The following is a 21,856-nucleotide window of genomic DNA, read 5'->3' on the forward strand; positions in this document are numbered from 1 at the left end:
GAAAGCTGCAAAGAGTCTTTCTCTGAAGATTGTTGTCTCTAAAGGGATAGAGCTGCCCTCAACACAGATATGCTCTTGCTTTATTAGTCTTCTTCCTCTTACCTTACACTATTTTGTACCTTTTGTCTCTCTTTCTCTCTAAGCATATACCCTCCAATGCCAGTCTTGTCTCTATGCTAGGCAAACACCCCCTTTCTACTGGTCTCACCCTCTCCACATACAGAGCCTTTTATTCTTGAAAGTCTATTTCTCCTCCTCTCAGCACACATGGATTCCATACCAATTCCTCTTTCTCTCTCCATCCAGTTTTAATCTTCTCATTCTGACTGCATATACTTTCCAGCTCCAGGGTTCTCAACTCTCCCTTTCACCTCACATATTTTCCCCAGATCTAGCCAACTACAAAGTCTAGTATGTAAGTTGAGTGGAAGAAGGCTAGAGCTGGAAGCTTTGACTCCCTTCCAATCCTTGAATTGCAAGACACAATCATTTTTTCTCTCAAAGCTTCCATTCTACTAGCTTCTATTCTACTATCTTCCATTCACTTAACACATAGATGCTCTAAACCATTCACTCTCTCTTTGTTCCTATGTGGCTTCAAAATCTAGCCCTCTCCTGACCCCCTACATCTCCACCTCAGTGCACAGCTCCAGCCCTTTATCTCAGCCACTATCCATCCAGTCACCCAAACTTCTGTCTGTCCTTTCTTTCTTCCTTCTAAGCCCCTGCCTGATTGTTAACCCACTGTTAACCCACCCATTCAAGCACTGACTATAGAATCACAGAAAAATTTATGTTGGGATGGATCTTTGTGAGTCATCTTTTGGATTATTTATTTTTTTTGGTACCCTTGTAATTTTAGTGGTTATTGAGAGTGGGAGAGAAATGAGCTTCAAGAGGCACCTTTTAAAATATCCTTTATTTTGATATCATCCTAGTAAAAATCTTTCATATAAAGGCAAAAGTAGGTATTGCATAGAAGAAATACAGGTGCAAACATTACCTGAGGGGAATGGCATGTTGTTTCTTAGTGTCTGCTATCTACTGCACAACAGATGGCTAGCCTTTAGGCAAATATCTCCAGGTTTCCCACATGAGATACAGGATGAAGCTGCTTAACTCTATGGAAGGAAGTTACATCAGAATTATGTGTGTCCTATTCTATGCCGCTCCCAAGAACCATCTGCTGGGAAAACACACTCCTTTCTTGCTTTTTCTGTGCCTGACCAACACATTGCCCAAGAAAGACCATGAAGATCAGTTCTGTTTTCCTCTGCTTGCACCCTTCCTGTGTGTGAGTTTGTAGTTCATATATTAATGGAAGTGTGGGGGAAGGACACAGGGGGACACAGGATAAGAGAGCTGGCCTAACTTGACCACAGTCCAAGAACTCAATGAATCACATACACAAGTCATCTCCTGTAATCTCTGAGATATTTATACCATTGTTTTTATCATCTCACATGTTACTTCACTATGGGCAGGGAGTGAGGTTTTTTGAATGTCTTCCACCTGGGCTTCCCATAACTAAAAGCCTTGGTACCATCAAGAGGGAACAGAATTCACTTCCACGGCTTTCAAGTAGAGGTTCTTTAAGCAGTTCTCCCAATATGTCTCCGCTTAAGTGCAGCTTCCAATCATGAAGAACAGTGAGACAGCAGGTACACTAAAATCTGAAGAAACACTCAGAGAAACAGTACTTTGACACATGAACTGTGCTTTCATGAATTATAGATACAGAGAGGTATGCACTTATACAAATCAATATTTGTGTATACTAAAGATATTTTTGCCCAGTATCAGTTTTTATTTAAAAACATGCGAAAAACTTGTAGCTAAATAACCAGAATGATGTTTGGGGAAAACACATAGACAGCCACCCACCAGCACAAGCATAAAAAAGTGCATACATACATGAGACAAAGCTCCCTTTGACCAGTTACAGGAAAGTCAGTGCCTTCTCTGATGAACTAACGGATACAGCCTCACACTTTCCAAGGCTGTTTTTGTTGCCTGGAAAGTGGCATTACTTTTCTTCTCCTTTCAGGATATCTGTCATCTCCTCCCACATCAGTGAGTCAGCTAGAGACACAAATCAGCCCTGCTCTTGACTACCTTCCTGTAGGGTGGCTTCATGGAAATGAATACATGAAGCTTGTGTAACTACCTCAATTAATACTGTGCCTAGAATGCCAAAAGTAGTCATTAAAAAAAAAGATTTCAGGATCTATGCCACTATCAGATCATGAAATGGAATGAAGCATTCTACAAAAATAAGTTTGGATGAAAGGCAAAATAGCTGAGTTTGCAACTACACATTTCTTCTCAAGAGTTACTCATAAACATTTTTTTACTTTCCTACTACTTTCACTAATATATTTTACTTTTTTTTTTTTTTTGTACAAAAACTGAATGCAGATTGAAATTTAAGTTGTGGTAGGTACCACTGTGTGACCAAAAAGGACAGATGTGATGTACACTGCTCTTTCTGAACCCCAGAGAAAACTAGAGAAAGAAAAGCACCTTTTTTGCTAGAGAAAGCAAAGTACCTCTGCTCAAAAGGAGAGTGCAGTAGAGCCATCAGATGAAAATTGTCCTGTCTTTTCTTGCAAAAATGGGAACACATTTTAGCAACTTTGCATACAGTCTTATATGTAGCAGCACATACACTGGGAATCAGAGCCCCTTCTTCCTTGTGAAACATCCATCTCCAGCGGGGCTCAGATGCTCCTGGTCCCAATTTTCATTAGAAATGGAAATAAAACTGGATTCTGTTTCTGTGCTTTTCCTCTGCTCCTTCCAGGACTTTCGAAGGCAATCCAAATTAAATAGCTGAGCCCATGTGGTATTGTCTGCTTTAGGGGGAAACAAGAGCCCTGTGAAGCTTTGGGCGTAATGCTCATGTGGGCAAGAACCAGGCTCTAAGAACAGTAACCTCCTTCATCACTGCAACACCCAAATTTGTCTCCATATCCCACACATTCACACTCCTTCCTGTCATACCAATCTCATATGAAGTCTAAAAAGTGTCACATAGTCCACAAAAAATGCTATTGCTGCTATACTTACAGATGTAAGCAGGACCTACTGGGAAGATAAACAGGGGACTAATACCTCCCAGACAGGAAGTGGCCCAACAGTTATTTCAGCCCACCATTAGAAGACTGGCTGATTGATACAATGACACTAATATATTTTAAGAGTTTAAAGTATAAATATTCAGACTGGACATCAGGAGAAATGTATTTACCAGAGTTTGATAAAGCATGGCTCTGAAAGGGGTACCAGAAGGGCACAAAAACTCCATCCTCAACAGCTTCTGAGACTCAGTCCAATAAAGTCATAGTCATACACACCTCACATAGGTCACAGTCCCCTTTTGAGAGTGACATTGGATAAAGTAACCTATTAAGGTCCCTTCTAACTGCTGCTAATATAAGAATCAATATTCCTTTCAGACCTGAGTTGAGCCCTGACTGGAGTTAAATCACAGCATCTTCCAATAGCTGATCCTTTCCTTCTTCCTTCACAAAACTGCAAAACTGAGGAAAGACATCTGCAGAAAACTGGAACAAAGTGTAAATGGCATTGCCCTGCAATGAAGCAGAGCTCAAACTAGAAAAATATACGTTTGATTTTTCTAGCCAGAAAATGTTGGTAAAAATATGCATTGCAGTGAACTCCAAACCACACCCTGTTGGATGGAATTGGTAATGTCCCAGCATGAACCAATTCTGGGCTGAAGGTGTGACAATGTGACAATGCATACTGTCTCTGGGTGCTGGTTTGGAAACCACCCCTTTCCTGTATCATTTGATGATCTTTAACAAAACTCATGTTCCTTGCTGTCCAGAGACACCCTTTCCAGCTCAGGGAGACAGCTGTACCCGAGGGAACTCCTTCAATGAAGGACATGACATGACAATATTGCAATCAAATTGCCATCCCCCTTTCTAATATCCAGTAAAACGCTATGCCTTGGGCAAACTTTTTGAAACAGACCGTTTCAATACGCAATACAGTTTGTGAAGGCTGCCGCCAGCTGGCCAGCTGGTCAGACTGCAATCTTTCTCCTTCGTGCCAGGGAGCATTCACTTGCTTAGTCAGTATTTTTAGCTTTCAAAGTAGCGTGACTTCAAAGCAAGCCAATGAGGGCCATCAGTTACAGAGCCAAAGATTGCTTTGGGTGAATAAAGACATTGAAATTTAGGCTCACAGGACTAGCGAGCTCCCCACAGACTTGAGAAAAGTTATGTCTTTATTTGCCTCCACCAACTGCCAACTTTGAAAAACGTGTCCTCTGGAGATTGCACAGTGGTTCCTAAACTAATGTACAATAAATGTGTAAAAACAAAAACAGTAAGAAGCTATAAATCAGGCAACTAAATTCTAAGCTATATTCATCGTAATAGTCATCATCATCATTATCATAATAAAAAACTATACACCATCTGGTACAAGAAGCTGCAAAGCAAAGCAGCTCCAATTCTTAGGACTCTCTGTTAGAGTGGCTTTTCCGAGTCTTACAGTGAATTGGACATGAGGGTTAAAAACTTAATGGAAGACTTTTAAGATTTCTCCCTTAGAGTTGAACACACATCATTTTTGCACATATAGCACGGATTAGTAGAGTGAAACATTTTCTTAAATTAAGGAAACATTCTTAGAACAAATCTATGATTTTGTGTAGAAAATCCATTTGTTTGGGGATCTTTCCCCTCTCTTTGGCAAATAAATGGCAAATGTGAAACAGACAGAAACATGAGTCAAATAACAAGCTGTGATAATAACTGTACAAGTAACAACAAAGCAGATCGGTCAGTGGGACGGATTCTCTTAGCGGGGCTTGGCTGATACTCTTTGTGGTCATTCCTTTTGTTCATTTTTATGATCAGACAGAAGGGTTGATGTGATAATGTCTCAGAGGCTTTAGGCATCATATTTTTTGCCAGTCCTGTGAATCTGCTGGAAGAGTGTCATGGAGAAGGCCATGCCAAGAATCTGAAGGAAAGCAAACAATGAAGTCTTCAGTACAGGAAGGTTACGAAAACTGAACTACCTGTGTTCATGGTCCAAATGTAGTTTTTAAAGACATTCTACACTAGTCAGCTTTCTCAAGCTTCAACACTGATCGGTAAACCACGATGTATATTGTTCAGGCACACAGCTATGTCTGAAGACATGTCAAAGCACAGATGAAGACAAAAAGTTCTCAGGGCTCCTTGTCACATACAAAAATGTTTCTGAAACAATGCATGCAGGTCACTCTTCCTTTTTGCCCAAAAGTTTGTTCTTGATTAGCCAGATACCTGTGACTTAAACATCAGATTCTGACATTCTGTCCCAAAAGTATAGCTGTTATGCAGGAGCCCCAAAACTATAGCAGATTATGATACTTCTGCATTTCTTTTTTTAAGCACATGTTAACTTACTCACTTCAGCAGCCATGATTTAACTTGTTTTGGCAATTTCCAGACAGAACTTCCTCATAAAATTAAAAAATAACAGTACCTTAAGAAACAAGGTAATAAACATCTAAACCTGGTAACTCCAAAGCAGTGCTTTGAAGTGAAAATGCAGATAAGTGAAACCTCACTGTAGCATGTCTTCTTTGAGGAACTGACTACTGACTTGCTTTCTTTCCAAGGAGATGGCCTCAAATGAGCTCATTAAACAAATCTGATATTCTTGAAAATATAGCCAAACCCAAACTCAAAGAACTGCTTTTCACATAGCAGAAACAAGAATGCTGACAGCAAATCAAAGCTATGTTGACATACATCATACCGGCATTACCTGCATTATAAGGATGCACATCCCAATCGAACCAAGGACATGCTTATTCTCATCAAACCACGTCATAACTCTCTCGTAACATCCCTGAAAGATGAAAATTGAATTCCCAAGGTTACATTTCTTTCACGTGCATTTCCTCTATTTTCTACCTTCCACCCCTCCCTACGACTTGACCCGAGCAAAGTAAGCCTTACCGTTTTCCACACTAATTCAGTAGAATTCCGTCCACAGTCTTGGGAGTTTTCTGTACAACATCTGTCTGGGACAGTGTTTTCCCCCAGCACTGGGTACCAGTCCGTAAAGTCATTTACACCACAGCATTTCATCTATGGGAAAAGTAAAGGATTAATAAATGAATTTTACTATGCAATTTGTGAATTGTACACTACCACAAACTTTACTTAGAATCACAGAGCCATAGAATGGTTTGGGTTGGAAAGAATCCTTAAAGATCACCTAATTCCAACTTCCCTGCCTTAGGTAGGGACATCTTTCACTAGATCATGTTGCTCAAAGCCCCATCTAACCTGACTTTGAACACTTCCAATAACTGGTCATCCACTACTTCTCTGGTCAACGTCTTCCAGTTTCTCACTACCCTGGTAGTAAAGAATTTCTTCCTTATATCCAGCCTAAATCTACCTTGTTAGAAAAATTACCTTTTGTCCTGCCACTACACACCCTAGTTAAGTCTTTTTCAGTCATTCCAATAAGCCAGCTTTATTTATTAGAAGGCCACAATAAGGTCTCCTCAATGTTTTCTCTTCTCCAGGCCAATCCCCCTCCTCCCAACTCTCTCAAGCTTTCTTCATAGGAGAGGTGCTCTAGCCCACTGATCATTTTCATGGCCTTCCTTGGGACCTGCTCTAACAGTTCAATGTCTTTCCTGTACTGAGGACCCCAGAACTGGGTACAGTACTCCTGGTAGGATCTCATGAAAGCAGAGAAAGAATCACATCCCTCACCCTTCTGGTCACACCTCTTTTGATGCAGCACAGGATACTATTGACTTTCTGGGCTGCAAGGGCACATTGATGGCTCATGTCCAATTTTTCAACCCCAGTATTCCAAGTCCTTCTCTGTTGGGCTGCTCTATAATCACCCAGTCTGTGATTAATTAACCACTCAGTCTGTGATGATATTGGGGATTGTACTTCGCCCCATTGAACTTCAAAGGCTTCACATGGGACCACTCCTCAAGCCTGCCAAGGTCCTTCTGGATAACATCCCTTCCCTCTAGTATATTAACTGCACTAGTCAGCTTGGTGTCATCCATGAACTTGCTGAGGGTGCACTCAATCCAAATCCCTATGTCACTGAGGAAGACATTTAATAGTATTGCTTCCAGCACAGACCCTTGAGGGACACCGTTCATTACTAGTTTCCACTTGGACACTGAGTCATTGACTATAACTCTCTGGATTCAGCATTCCAGCTAATTCTTCATCCATCTAACTGCCCATTCTTCAAACCCATAGCCCTCCAATTCAGTGGCAAGAATAGTGGGGGACTATATCAAAGGCCTTAGAGAAGTCCAGATAGATGATATTAGTAGTTCTTCCCTTGTCCACTGATGCAGTCACTCCACAAGAGAAATCCACTAGATGGCACGATTTGCCCTTGGTGAAGCCACATTGGCTGTCTCTAGTCACATCCCTGTCTTCCATGTGTTTTGACATAGCTTCCAGGAGGATCTGTTTCATGATCTTACTCACTGAGGTGAGGCTTCTTTACTTCTTTACTTCCACTAAACTACTGTATGCTTTCAAAAAGGATGCTACAGAAATTCTGTGTTTTTAAAGTTCTCTGTGCCCAGTGATCTCTAAAAGCAAATGCTTAATGACGTTCAAAAAAAAGGGGGGGGGGTGAGAAAAAGCAGTCCTATATTCATATTCAAAGTGTCTTAGTTTTTAAAGTCCTGAATTGTGAAATGCTAGCTGTCAGAGCTGAAGTTCAATCTATGCAGTTTTTGCTGCTTTTCCATGTTTCAGATTGTATTTCTAAGTGACAGGAATAGAGAATCTCAGACAGCGAGCGTCTTTCATCTTACAAAGTACACTTTGATTTTGCATTTCACAATACTCCCTTGATATTCAAGAGTGCAAAACCAGAAGACAGCCTGCATTAGCCACCTTTTAGACTGGGCATGGATGCTACATTTAACAGACTGTGGCAGCCTTTGTGGTCCAACTGCGATTATTTTTTTCTAATGAGAAAAAGTGTTACCTCTGCTTGAATGATATTCCACGCATTTTTCAGTCCAACATTATTTTCTGAATTGTACAGCTTCATACCTTCCTTTAAATCCTTCTTTGCGCTCTCACTGACCTACATCATATAAATACAAAAAGTCAATGTGCTGCTATTTATAGGACAGAACCAAATGGTACAGACTTGAATACAGAATACATCTCTCTTACATTTTCTCACCAAAAACTTAACATGGATAAAAAAGATCTCTCTTAGCTTCAAGACTCTCACAAGGTCTCTTTCAGCAAAGACTTTCAGCACCTCCAAGGCCTAGTCTATCCCTAAGATTGCAAAATCTTGGGTTAATTTTCATGAGAATGGAGACCAAACAGCTTTCCCTCTAGTTAGAATCCATCATATAATTACCTGAACCAAAATAACTGAAGAGTGATCAGCAGAAATATGCTGAGCTTATGTTAAGTCTTAACATACAGATGTTGGCAATATCCCACAGCAGCCTCTCCTGCCTCTAACCTGTGGTCTACTTTAATTTGCTGATATCATAAAACAAGAGTCCCAGTCTCCCAAACTTAACTTAGTTGTCCTTTGCACAGGTTCAGGCAGTCTGTAATCAATGGCCAATATAGAATCAATTGCAAAAGGGCATTATCATTGTTCTGCTTGTGGGCACAGGCTTGCAGGATTTAAAATTTTCAAAAGTGTCCTTGCTTCAGAGGAGGAAGTTGGAATCACCGAATCATAGAACCATAAAATGGTTTGGGTTGTAAGGGACCTTTGACTAGTGCCAACCTCCCTACCACAGGCAGGGAGCGAGTTGCTCAAAGCCCCATCCAACTTGGCCTTAAATAGTTCCAGAGATGGGGCATCCACAACTTCTCTGGGCAATCTGTTCCAGTACCTCACCACCCTCAGGAAGTTCACTCCAACTCCCTGGAAGTGGCAGATATCATAATGACAACATGGGAAGAGATAAATCTGGTAAGAGCTCAGTTTTAAAATGAGTCTGGATAAGCTCATAGCATAAGGCTCTGTCCTGTGTTCAGTAGAGCCCTCTGATTCCCCAAGGTTTTTCCATTCTTACCTATCTGCCAAGCCAGTGAGCTGTACCTGCTCCTCTTAATCTTCACTAGATAGCAGGCTAACTTCTTACAAATGGGCTTTATGAAAAGCTGTCTATTGATCCTCTCCCCAACCGTGTCAAACTCTCTGAGGCAGCCCAGTCAAGTCATTCAGCTGGTGGCATCTGGAATCCCCTGAGAATACCCCAGCCCTTGCTCCCTGCTCCTCTGGTGCTGTTGAAGGGTTGGCCCTAAGAGGGTAACAACATCCAAACCAAGACCTTCCACAACCCAGGTCCACAAGATTATCAACTTTTTGCAGAGACATAAACAAGCTATATTCATAGGTATCTTAGCTTCCAGAGAGGACTCAAAAGCAGGCTCTGGACAATGGTTTCATTTCAGGGAGGGAACTGCATTCTCAGTATATTCTTCTCTCCTGTTTGCCCTTCTCATCACTTCCTTCCTCCCCCAGAAGCAGCTTATAGAAAACAGCCAAAGTCTCAAGGTTAAACCTTCACCAAAGTGAAGAGCAAGGAAAACCCACATACATTCACCTAACAAAAGCAAACTCAACCTGGTTTACCTGTTAGTACAGATAATTAATCTGTGGCATATTTGCTTACCTTGTCCATATAAACAAAGAACAAAATCAGTAATATCAGCTCTGCCAGGAGAATTATCAGCAAAACGATGAAAAACTAGAAGAAAGAAAAAGAGACTGTGTATACACATTTGCCAAATAGAGAGGTGAAAACTGAAGATTGTTGGCCTTGTCCTCCAAACCTTCCCTCTCTTACAAAAAATACGCGTTTGATTTCAAACAGGTCAGACATCTTAATACTATATTGTCACTAAAGCTTCTGTCGATATCAATGAGGAAGCTCACTGTGTAGTGGTCTCTAATTCTTTTTCCCCCTACTATCAGTTTTCTTGTTTCAGCAATGCACTTAGCCCAGCCTCTTTCCTTCATATAATCTACAAAACAGATGCTAAGCTCACTGTCATAGAGATCAATGTGATATGGCATGGCAGTGGCTCCCTATTAGGTGGGAACAGATCTGACTACCTATTTCTATACACATTACTCAGCACTTCTATTTCCAACTGTCTGTAGTTCAGATCTCTCTCTGCAGGGGGCAGAGAGAGATGCACTTCAGCAGTTTCTAATTAATTTTCATGCCCAGTAGCAGCCTTCTAGGTACTAGTGGTATAACACATAACCACAGTATTCCCATTTAGGCACTGGGGAAGATGGAGTACGAGATGCAGCAAGCTCCCCAATCAGTAACTCGTGGTAATCTGTACCAAAAGACTTCTGCAGAGCCTTGTAAGAATATAAACACACTCTTAAAGAGAACAAAAAGTTTCTGTTGGTGTTGTAGCTCATGTGCATGAACAACATAGATACCGTTATTATTATTCTCTATGTCCTTTCCTAACTGTATGATAAAAACAAGCAGCAGATAGGGAACAAGTGCACATTTCTTCTCCAGTTTAATTTTCTGAAGTGGTCTAGGGAACACTGCTCAGCTATTCCCCAATACCATATAAGGAAGATATTTACACAAGAAAAACTCACATGCTCCTTAATGTCACAGCACCTCTGATTGAAAACTGCAACTGAGTTGGAACCTGTCTGCTTTGGAAGCACTCCTCTCACCTTCTCCTCAGGGTGGAAAGGATCATGATGAAACCCCCTGGATTTATGCAAGAGGAGCGACCCACGGTATATTTTCTGAGAGGGGTTCCCAAATTCTGTTTCTATGCTGGACAATGGCTGGGCTGCTAAGGATTTATGTGTTTATTTATTTCTTTATTTTATTTATTTATTTTTACTGCTGATACCAAGCAGAGATGCTGACTTCAGGTCATATGCTTTCCACCAGCCTCTGACACAGGCCTTATCTAAAGTAAGGCAAAGTAGAAAATAGCCATGAGCAACTGTGAGTGGCATCCAAAAACAGCTGTGCTTAAGATTTTCCAGTCAATCCTTCTAAAAGACATTTCCAGAAAGGCTATCCAGTTGAACCCACAGTTCACGTTTAACCATTCAGAAGTAACTGATAGTAATTTGCTTTGTTATCTAATACCTTAGTTTACACAGTAACAAGGCTACATTTGCTAATGCACCAGTATCTCTGTAACCAAACCTGTGGAATGTCATATTGTAATCATACAGAAGACTGAAGGTTAAGGAATACATTACAGTGATCCACAGGACTATTTTGCACTGGTGAAAATATTTTTAAGTAAAATAATCGCAAAACAACAGTAACTGGTCTTAGTGAAAAGAAATATTGATGTCTTACACTCAGAAGTAGGCACTTGTTTTCCTTGATAGCACCCAGGCAGCCCAGAAAGCCGGTCACCATGATGACTGTGCCAAAGGCAATGACTAGGTTGGCAGCTGAAAGAGATGGAAAGCTAGGAGAAAATGTGGCGAAGTTTCCTTGTGACACTGACAGCCAGATGCCCACGCCCAGGAGCCCACAGCCACATAACTGCAAAGAGATAAACAAAAGAAAGATTTCACCATTAAAATAAATGGCACTGACTCCTTCACCCACTCTCCAAAAGGAAGGTATTTCTCAATTAATTTCACAGGTAACTGCTCTGCAGTAATGTTCTCACTGGCTTGGTACTGAAACAACATGAAACTAAAAGTTTTTACTTATACTTGGTCATGTAACTTACACTGATAAATCTGTTCAAAAGCCACTGGATGGCAGAACCCTATTTTTAAAGACTCAGCACATGAAACCAGGGTTAACAATTTATCTCCCAGCAACACAGCCCAATACAATTTTTCTGTAGGAAGGAAAAAACATTACTTGAAAGAATGCCTCATCACATATATTTGCACAGTCATCCACAATCTCTCAGAGTACCAGCCCCATAGTTCCTCACCCTAGGGCAGGCAAGGGTTATGTTATGATCAACATAATTTCAATAAATATTTGTCATAACTTTTCATTGGCCAGTCCCAGTAGCCTGGTTGTGTTTTAGGATTAGTTCTTACAGCTTTCCTGTTGTTTGACACTGCTCTTCCTCCTGCAATTCTAAAGTTCTGCTGAAGACAACTTTCAAACTGCTGTGGTTATTGGGTCAACATGCCAATCTACACAATGTGATTATAGTTCCCTTTTGAGATTTTTCACTATGAATGTTAGTGCATTATTCAGTTGTACCCCAATGTCTGTACTGACTACGTTCTCACTATGGCTGATTTCACAGGCCCACTGGGCAAGCTAAGGCAAGTTCTCCATTTCACAGACTTTAATCTTCCCAAAATAAGATCTGTCCATACCAAAAATACATTGAAAGTTCAGATTACATAATAAAATCATTTGATGGTGGCAATATTAAACACCAAGGCTCATCTATGCCAAAAGGATGATCTACAATGACAGAAGAGAGTAAGTAGTCAGGAAGATTTGCGAGTTGATGAAAGATCCTAAAAACTTCCACAAGGAGGCATCCCTTTCCAAACAGTGCTAACATACTCTTAGCGTACATCACATTTTATTTTTCTTCTCTCCAGAGGAACTCCTCAGTTTTTATGCTTTCTTCTGTTTGTACCTCCTTTATCAACCTCCTGAGTAGCTGTACTCTTGATGCTAAAATTTATCCTTTGACCTTAGATCCCAGACCAAATTATCATTCATGCTCTTTAAAAATATCCCAAATAATTTCACTGTCTTGGGACTGAATTGCATACAGCCATATCATCTCAAGCTTGCAAAAATTCTAGCAGTAAAATAGCTTTCTCTGACCCTTTATTCTCTACCAATCTCATTTCTGATATAAGGTGATCACTGTGAAAATGATCTCACAGCTATTTATTCTCACTGGATCCACCTCTTTCCCTCTGGTACAAATGAATCCTGGACAATGAAAAAAACAAAAATATTTTAAGTCATTTTATTAATTCCTTTTCACCTTTTTTACCTCACCAGACACAGCAGTCCTTAATCTTGTTTCAGTGCACACTAACTGAAGTGTTGTAAGATATTAACTTGATTGTCCAGAAAGATTATCAAGACAAATAAAGGGATTTTTCAAAATATTACAATGCATTAACTGCTCTGTTGAGACCACAACATACTCTATTAAGCAGATGAGTTAAAGGAGGAAGGGGAAGATTCAAAGCTTACCAGTTCCATTCATTTACTCAGAGGGGCTCAGATTTTGCCTTTGCAGTTTTCTTATATGAGTTACAGAAAAAAAAAAAAAAAGAAAATAAAGGAAGGACAAAAGAGAAAAAGAGATAAAAAAGGTAAAGAAAAAGATAGAAAAAAGAAATATACCTAATATTTTGTAATATACAGAAAATAGTTGGTCTAACACCTTGTGTTGCTATTGGTACGGGCTTGGGAATGTGATGTTCCTATGTCTGAAGAATAACCTGTCTCTCCTGGAGCTGTTGATCCAGTCCTTCCCAGAGAAAAGTAATATCTGCACAGCTTCTGATGGCCTGATAAAGGCCATTTCTGAAATTGCTCTGAATGCCTTGAAGGGGAACATTCCATTAACACCTCACCACATACACATACTGAAAAGTGGCCATATGTTGATTAAAAGACTGAGTAGAAAAAATATGTCCTTCAAAAGAAAGAAGTGTCTGGTGAAGCAAACAAGTAGGTTTATTAGTTTTCCAAGTTTTGTTCTTCTACTTATCACAGGGTTTTTGGTAAAGCAGTGATGGAATATATGTGGAGAAAATGTATCTGGTGCCTGCAGATAAGCTTGAAGGGTGCTACCATCGTCCCAGGAAAACAAGAGGGCTGACACCATCTGCTCTGGATGCTAGAATGAGGAATATTCTCCAGAAAGTAGGCTTAATGGCCAACAAGAAAGCTAAGGTTTATACAGCTGTTTTTCAAAAGTCCTTGGCATATGTGAAACAGAGGAATCAGGAAAGGGGGAAAAATAGCTCACTTTTTTCTGGAATAAAACAAGACAAAAGTGGAAAAACCTCTGCAGACTCCTGAGGACGCCAATCTAGTAGTTCAGGAAGTACTGGATAATGTGCATCCCTGGTATTGCAAGAACTCACATGTGCTCCTAGGTAAACTATGGCAACATAAGCATATCTTTTCTTGGGACAACCAGGGAAGTTTTGCACACAAAGGAGATGTCATCAAGGAGTCCATCTCACTTGTTTGGGTTGGATGTGTCCCCTAGATTTGTGCACTTTGTAAGCCTAAGAACGCCTAAAGGTTAGAATGCCATAGCTGTGGTGAATGAGCCATTTTCTTTCATGAGTTATACAGATACCTTGAAACAACTAAAAGTGACCGAGAAGGACCAAGACGCACTACACACACAACCTAAAAAGAGAGATACCTAAAGCCCAGTGGTTCACCCTGTAAATTTTACTGTTAAAAACAAAATATTCATAAAATATTAAACCTTTGCTGTCTATGGCGTCCATTTAAAGAAATACGTTGGAATAGGGTGGGGTTAAAGATCACACATATCCTTGTGGTTGGGTTGTAAGTTTTATTTAAAGCATATATTTATGAAAAAAGTTTCAAAAGATGTATGTCTGGGTGTTCTGAAACATATTTTCTGTTGTATGGAAAGCTTCATATTCGTATTTTACAAAACAAATACTATCTGGTCATTTTGTACTATATCACTAGCATACAGTTTAAAAAGCTGTTCAAAGGTTATGCACAAAAAGACACAATCGTATCCATAAGCTGTGGAGAGGGCATGCTGCAGTTGCTCCGTCTGGAAAGCAATACCTAAAGTGTTGTGCTTTAAGAAGGACATGATATTTTCAGGAAAGAGAGTGCTGTTTGGAGAGTAGCCATGCAGGTAAAAAGAAAAACTGCATGGTTCTGATCAGCCATGAAAACTGCCAGTCAGTGCTCTCCAAGCAGCTTCCATGCACCCAGTGGAAGGGCCCTGAGGGTCTGATGTACTTGTAGGTAAACCTGCAAGGGAGGCTGGCCCTGCCCGCCTATCAGAATAGACCTCGTGACTGGAAGAGGGGAGCGGCTGCCATGGTAAATGGCTGCTGAGGAAGCTGGGAGAGGGCACAGGAACTTTGCCAGAAGCTGGGGCAGCTGCCACTGGCTAACTTGTGAATCAGCGGTACCTATACTACTCAGTCTCTGAAGAGATGAAAGTCTTCAGTCCTGTTTGTGGTCCTGCTTTTTGCCCTGCTCCCTCATCACAGGATCCTGAACTCCACAAGGCTATCCCCAACCAGTTCTTCCTTGTTTATAAGCAAAATGTCCAAAAGAGTACCTTTGCTTGTTGACTGCTCAATCATCCATGTCTCTTTTCAGAAATCTCTTAGATTGCTTGTGCCCTGCTGTGTGGTCCTTCTCCTTTGAGAGACACACACAGAAGTATGCTGATTCCTCATAAAGGGCAAAAGAGCTTTCCCCGTAAGGCTACTAAAGCTAATAGATTTGTTGTGCTCATTATAAATGGTATGGTTGATGGATTTTTCACAAATTGATTTTTCACAAGATCTTGCTTAAAAGTTGTTGAAGTCATACTGAAGTGGTATATCCTGCGTTATCAGTGGTAGCTGTACTACCGATCTGTTTGTAAGACTCCAATGGGATACAGCCCTGAAAGGAAGAGAGTTCCAAGAGAACAGCCGATATACAAGGATCACCTTCTTCATGCTTAAGAATGCTCCAGCCCAACAAGCAGGAAATTGAGCAAAGGCTACAGAAAGCCCACACAAATGATCAATAAACTCCAGACTAAATCATAAAAGGTAAGTGTACAAGAGGTCGAAGGAGGGACAGGTGAGACAGAAGGTATAAAGAGACACTGTCCAGTCATGCAGGAAAGAGACTAGAAAAGCCAAAGCCTATCTAGAGTTGCATCTGGCAAGGGATGTCAAGGACAACAAGAAGGGATTCTCCAATAACATGAAGAACAAAAAGGAGGCTTAAGGAAAATGTGGGTCCACTTGTAAATGTGACAGGGGTACTGATGCCAAAGGACACTAAAAATGCCAGGGTGCTTGATGGTTTCTTTGCCTCGGTCTTCACTGTTAAAAGCAGGCTCCTAAGGACAGAGTGAAAGTCTGGAGAAGGATCGGGCAAGGGAGCAGTTCTAACAAATTGGACATATGTAACTCCACAGGGCCTGACAGGAAGCACCCAGAAGTGCTAAGTGACATAGCTGATGTCATTGCAAGGCCACTCTTGATTACTTTTAACATGTCACAGCAGCTGGGAGAGGTTACTGAAAAGACTATGAAGAAAACAAATCTCTCTCCTATCCAAGTGGAAGAACCAGGGAACACACTGGCCAGTCACATCTCAACCCTGGGAAGGCAATGGAGCAACTAAGCCTGGAGCCCCTTTCAAAACACATGAAGAAGGTGCTTGTAATTAGTCCACATGAATTTACTAAGGGGAAATCATGCCCAAGTAGAACGTGCCATTATTAAACATGTCCTTGATAACAGATATGACAACAATAGTTCTTTAAGGACACAATAACAAAGTCTTTACATATTCCTTGTATTAAACCTTTTTTTTTTTTTTCCTCAATAGTAAGCAAAGGGTTAGTAGCAGAACAAGACTCAAGATATCATAATGAATGAAAATCAATCAGCCTAACAACGTAGTCCTCAGCATTAAGCCCTGTTTCCTAAAACCATGCAACTGTAAAGATACCTTTCTGTAATGCAGAGTTTGGGGATTAGGCTCAGTCTCTCTAAATCATGCAAATGAGCCTATCTATGCAGACTTGAAATTGAAACAAGGAAGCAAATTGCAATGTTCTCTTTTACTGCAAAACTTTTTGAAGATACTTGTGAAAAAATGCAAGTTTAGAGTTTTTCCCTATATAATAACATTACTTCAAAAATGGAAATTGAACATCATTTTAAGATGTTTTTATTGTCCTAATTATTTCCATAAAATTAATTTTGCCTGAAATGAGAATCCAATATGAAAACCAGCTGGACAGGAAGATCTGCTGAATTCACCTGCTCCACAGAAACACTCAGAGCCAAGTTTGATAGCAAGAGCAAATAGGCAATGCTGCTTAATTAAGCCCTTAGAGCTGCAGAATAGAAAAAGAACTGAATTTTGTCTTTCCTGGTCTTTGAATGATTAGCAGAATATTCTACTGCAATCCTTAATCACTATCCCAGCATAAAAAAGTACAAGGTTTGTAGATGTTAAAAGGAAGGATTTGGCTAATAAAGATATTTTGATTCATCTCTTCAATAAAGCCTCTTTCCAAGAACATTTAATATACGGATTGAAAAACAGAACTCAAGTGTTTGGACATGTTAAGTAGACTTCTCAACTCCTTATTTAGATATCATCAGGAAGAGATATTTTTACTAATGTGGTTTCCAGAATAAAAATGTATCTGTGAGGGTAAACAGCACATGTAAATAACACTCCAAATTCCAGTATATGAAAGCCCAAAGAAAAATGTATCAAACAAGACAAAAAATCCTTCTTTATTCCAATGGCAGAAAAGCAAAGGGAGCCATGATCTATTGAGTTCCCCCAGTGTTGTAGCTTTTGAGTAGCTGCATTAAAGCCTTCTGAAAACTTAACTGTATGGTTGTTTAAAACTATAGGCCAAATTCATATACTTTGTATTTGCACAAATGCAAGGGAATGTGTCTGTGGTACTTTCTTCTGAGTTGGATGTCCCCACCTATTTATTCATGGGCACTTTCTGTGCCACAACCTTGTGGTGAGTTCACTGTCAAACATACATGTATATGTTCAGCATTCACTGGCATGACCTCAAGAAATCTGGTTAGCTGTATTCATTATTGGTTACTAATGTGCCTATTTCTTCCCAAGCCAATCTTCCTGAAGCCTGTTTATCCTCTCGTGTGCTTTAATACCAAAACAAAAGTAGTAGTTACAAAAGAGAAACAAAACAAAACAAACCACCCAAAACCCAAACCAAGCAAACAAAGAGATGTTTCAAGGACTTGTTGGAACAACTGTCAGTAACACTCATCCAAATTTGTTTAGAAAATAGTGAGAAACTTTTGAACCCCAAAGAAGTTAACGTGATTTAAGATGCTCTCTTGAAGACATACCACAGGGCACAAGAAAGTGTTCAAACACTGAGATATCTCCATCAGCACAAAAGATGCCAAAAGGTGCTTAAACTACATTTTGCAAATCCACTTTGCTTTCAGCAGTTGGAGGTACTTCTGAGACGAGATGTAAGGAATCAGTGTGAAGAAATGCCTACAGGAGTGGTTTGTGAAGCAGTCACAGTATCTGTGTAAGTCATGTACTAAGTTGGACCACTATGAGCATTTTTCTCTTGGTCAGTTAGCATGCTAAAAGAACACAAAACTATAGGAAATTCAGTCTCCCTTCTGATTCATGACATTTTCTGGCACCACTGACAACTGACTAAGGAGTAAAAAATAAGTATAACTGGAAGTCAGCATGTCTTCTGGCCCCCAATGAACTTGTATTTTTTAAGCTTTTAGTAAAATCAGCAGGTCAATACTAAAATATAAGAGGCAATGGGAATGAAGGTGGGGAAAAAAAAAAAAAGAAAAAAAAAGAGTTGTTTACCCTGAGCATTATCTGTTCTTCTTGGTATTAAACTACAATTCTATGTTAAAAAAGTGATGATAATAAAAGGTGAATAGCTTTGCTCAACATTCATTGGGAACAAGATAAGCAGGAACTATATTAGATATACAAAAGAAGAAATTGTATTACAACTGGCTAGTTCAGTGCAGATTTAATTTTTCTTTAGCAGTATTCAAAGCTTATCCTCTCTCTCTTCAGTAGTATGTTCTATTTTGAATCTTCTGCCTGGCAAACAACATCACCCAAATGAACTGGGAACACCTCTGAAATATTCTTAAGTACTTTGGCAAGAGATCTTCAATTAAAAAGATGTTACATGTTATCCATCCATTGCTTGGATCATCTCTATCTTATTATTTTCACAGACTTAAAAAAGCACAGGCAAATTAAACCTTCCACCTCTAGCCTGCTGGCAATATTACAAGGCTGAACCAAATTTCCCTTCAGAGAGCCTGATAACAAGAACTGACATTAGACAGGGGGCAAATAAATAAGAGGGGGTAGGAGGGCAGCCATATGCTACAGTGAGAAGAGTTATATCCATCAAAGTAGACAGATGACTTGTCAGTGAACTGAATCTCACTCTTCTGTCCACAGATCTGTGTCAGGAAAATGAAAGACAGGCAATCACACCAGCTCAGGAAGAAACATGAAAATTCAGTACAAAGAATCAGCCAATTCCAGGTAGATAAATACTTTGGTATCTCAAAACAAATAAATGACAGTGGCATTAGACTGCTTAAATACAGATTCATGCTACAAACTGTCTTCCATTCCTTCATTCCTTCCGAGAAAAAACAGCAGAAAAGCCTTTCACAGTCTTGTCTGAAAGGAGGCTGAAGATGACTTGTTATGGAATTAAGAAGAAAAGGAAATGTTTCAATTTTATGTAGAAAGCTCTAAAAATATGTGCTTGCAAAACCCACTACAACAACAAGGAACCAGCAGAGAAACAGATGCCAGTATGGTTTGGTTAAGGCACTACTGAGGCCAGGTCTGATCTGCTCAGTGTTGAGCAACTTCCATGATCCAGCTACCATCAGAGCAAGTCAAAAAGCACATTCCTATTGTATCTGGTTCTACATGATATGTATTCCTGGAACTTTCATTCATAGAGCCTTTGTACAAAACAAAGAATCAGCAAACATCAACATAAAAACATTTCGCAAATAGCTCATACAAGAACTGTATTATTGGACTTTTTCAAATACCAAGGTCCCCTCACATTGACATAGACAGAACTGAAGGAAAGAAGAGTATAACAAAAAGGATGAGAAAGACATGGGGCTGCTTCATCACCATTACACAACTTTTTTCATATACCATCACAAAACAATCTTTGTATCAGAAAAGCTATACAAGGAATCACTGTTCCCAGATAAGAGATGCAATGCTATTTTGGAATCTGAAACGCTGGAAGAAGAAACTGGGACAAGAGAATGCCTAGCCACCTAACTCTAAATCTCAGCAAAGATTAACAGGTCTTGCAATTACTTTACACTAACATGCAAGTATTCATGACGTGTATATATTTAGTATTCAGACATGCACTGCCAATAAATCAGAGACAGCAGAGTTTGTGATGAGGTAATTTCAGAAGAACAGAAAGAGGTGAACCTAAAAGGGGCAGCCCCAGAAAAGGTGAGAGAAAGCTAATAGAACAGGAAGACAAACAAGGACATATGGCAAGTGGAAGCTCATGTATCTTTCTTTTCCACATGCCAGACTAAAGAGGAATTGAGCTAGCAAAGAAAAATCCAGGACCTTAAGGATTCATAACTGAAAAATAACTTTGAATACTATCACAAGTGGAGAGGGACTGTTTATCAGCGAGTGCAGTGACAGAACAAGGGGTAATGGATTTAAACAAAAAGATGTTAGATTTAGATTAAATATAAGGAAGAAATTTACTATGAGGAACAGGTTGCCTAGAGAACCTGTGGATGCCCCATCCCTGGAAGCATTCAAAGCCTGACCAGATGGAGCTTTGGGCAACCTGGTCAGGTCTAGTGGAAGGTGTCCCTGCCCACTGCAACAGTGTTGGAATTAGATGATCTTTAAGGTCCTTTCCAACCCAAACCATTTTATGGTTCTATAGAGAATGTTTTATGATTCTATAAAGAATATTTTATGATTCTATAAACACAATTTTATGATTCTATTCAACTGCCTCCTAGGCTGCATCAAAAGAGGTGTGACCAGCAGGTCGAGGGAGGTGATTGTCCCCCTCTACTCTGCCCTCATGAGGCCCCACCTGGAGAACTGTGTCCAGGCTTGGGGTCCCCAGCACAAGAAAGATGTGGACCTGTTACAGTGAGTCCAGAGGAGGTCTACAAAGATAATCAGAGGGCTGAAACACCTCTCCTATGAAGAAAGAGAGATGGGGATGTTCAGCCTGGAGAAGAGAAGGCTCCAGGGAGACCTCATTGCAACCTTTCAATACTTAAAAAGGTTCTTATAAAAAAGATGGAGAGGGACTCTTTACTTGGGTAGATAATGACAGGACAAGGGTAAATGGTCTGAAACTATAACACGATACACTAGACATTAGGAGGAAATTCTTCATTGTAAGGGTAGTGAGACACTGGAACAGCTTGCCAAGAGAAGTTGTGGATGCCCCATCCCTGGAGGTGTTCAGGGCCAGGCTGGATGAGGCCTTTGCCAACCTGATCTAGTGGGTGGCATCCTTGCCCATGGCAGGGGGGGTTGGAAGGCAGGGGTTTGGAACTAGATAATCTTTAAGGTCCCTTCCAACCCAAGCCATTCTATAATTCTATAATTCTATAATTCTATAATTCTATAATTCTATAATTCTATAATTCTATAATTCTATAATTCTATAATTCTATAATTCTATAATTCTATAATTCTATAATTCTAAAGGGACTTTGCAAGCAAAATATAACACCTGATGTCTCTGACACCTAGGGAAAAGTGACAGGAATGGCTGGCTGATCAGTGGTTTAGACACTGTCTTTTTTCTACTACATGTTTTAGTCTCTTAACCTGACCAATGGATAAAATACTTCAGGTGGTAGGCATGCTGGGTTTTCTGTACCTTTAACAATCTGACCAAATCTAGTGTGAAGGAGATAAAAGTGCTTCCCAATGGAGTCCAATGACACTTTTGTTTTTCCAAAGAGAAATGCAACAGATATGAATGCACAAGGAAATACTAGACTCCAACAGGAATTTACATTCTCAGAAAACCTTAAATGA

General features: G+C 40.0%; 1 protein-coding gene across 4 annotated transcripts in view; it reads right to left on the bottom strand.

Moving 5' to 3' along the window:
- Window positions 1-900: 900 nt before the first annotated feature.
- The window catches only part of TSPAN9 (tetraspanin 9), a 173,253-nt gene continuing 152,297 nt past the window's right edge, over window positions 901-21,856 (bottom strand). For all 4 annotated transcript variants that reach the window (XM_068700560.1, XM_068700557.1, XM_068700566.1 and 1 more), the window contains 6 exons: window positions 11,378-11,569; window positions 9,692-9,766; window positions 8,023-8,124; window positions 5,991-6,122; window positions 5,797-5,880; window positions 901-5,001 (listed from right to left, as the gene is read on the bottom strand). In XM_068700560.1, the coding sequence (XP_068556661.1) occupies window positions 4,930-5,001; window positions 5,797-5,880; window positions 5,991-6,122; window positions 8,023-8,124; window positions 9,692-9,766; window positions 11,378-11,569 (657 nt within the window). In that variant the 3' untranslated portion in view covers window positions 901-4,929. The remainder of the gene's footprint in view (window positions 5,002-5,796; window positions 5,881-5,990; window positions 6,123-8,022; window positions 8,125-9,691; window positions 9,767-11,377; window positions 11,570-21,856) is intronic.

The sequence above is a fragment of the Anas acuta genome, chromosome 1, assembly GCF_963932015.1.
Source record: "Anas acuta chromosome 1, bAnaAcu1.1, whole genome shotgun sequence".
Classification (NCBI taxonomy): Eukaryota; Metazoa; Chordata; class Aves; order Anseriformes; family Anatidae; genus Anas; species Anas acuta.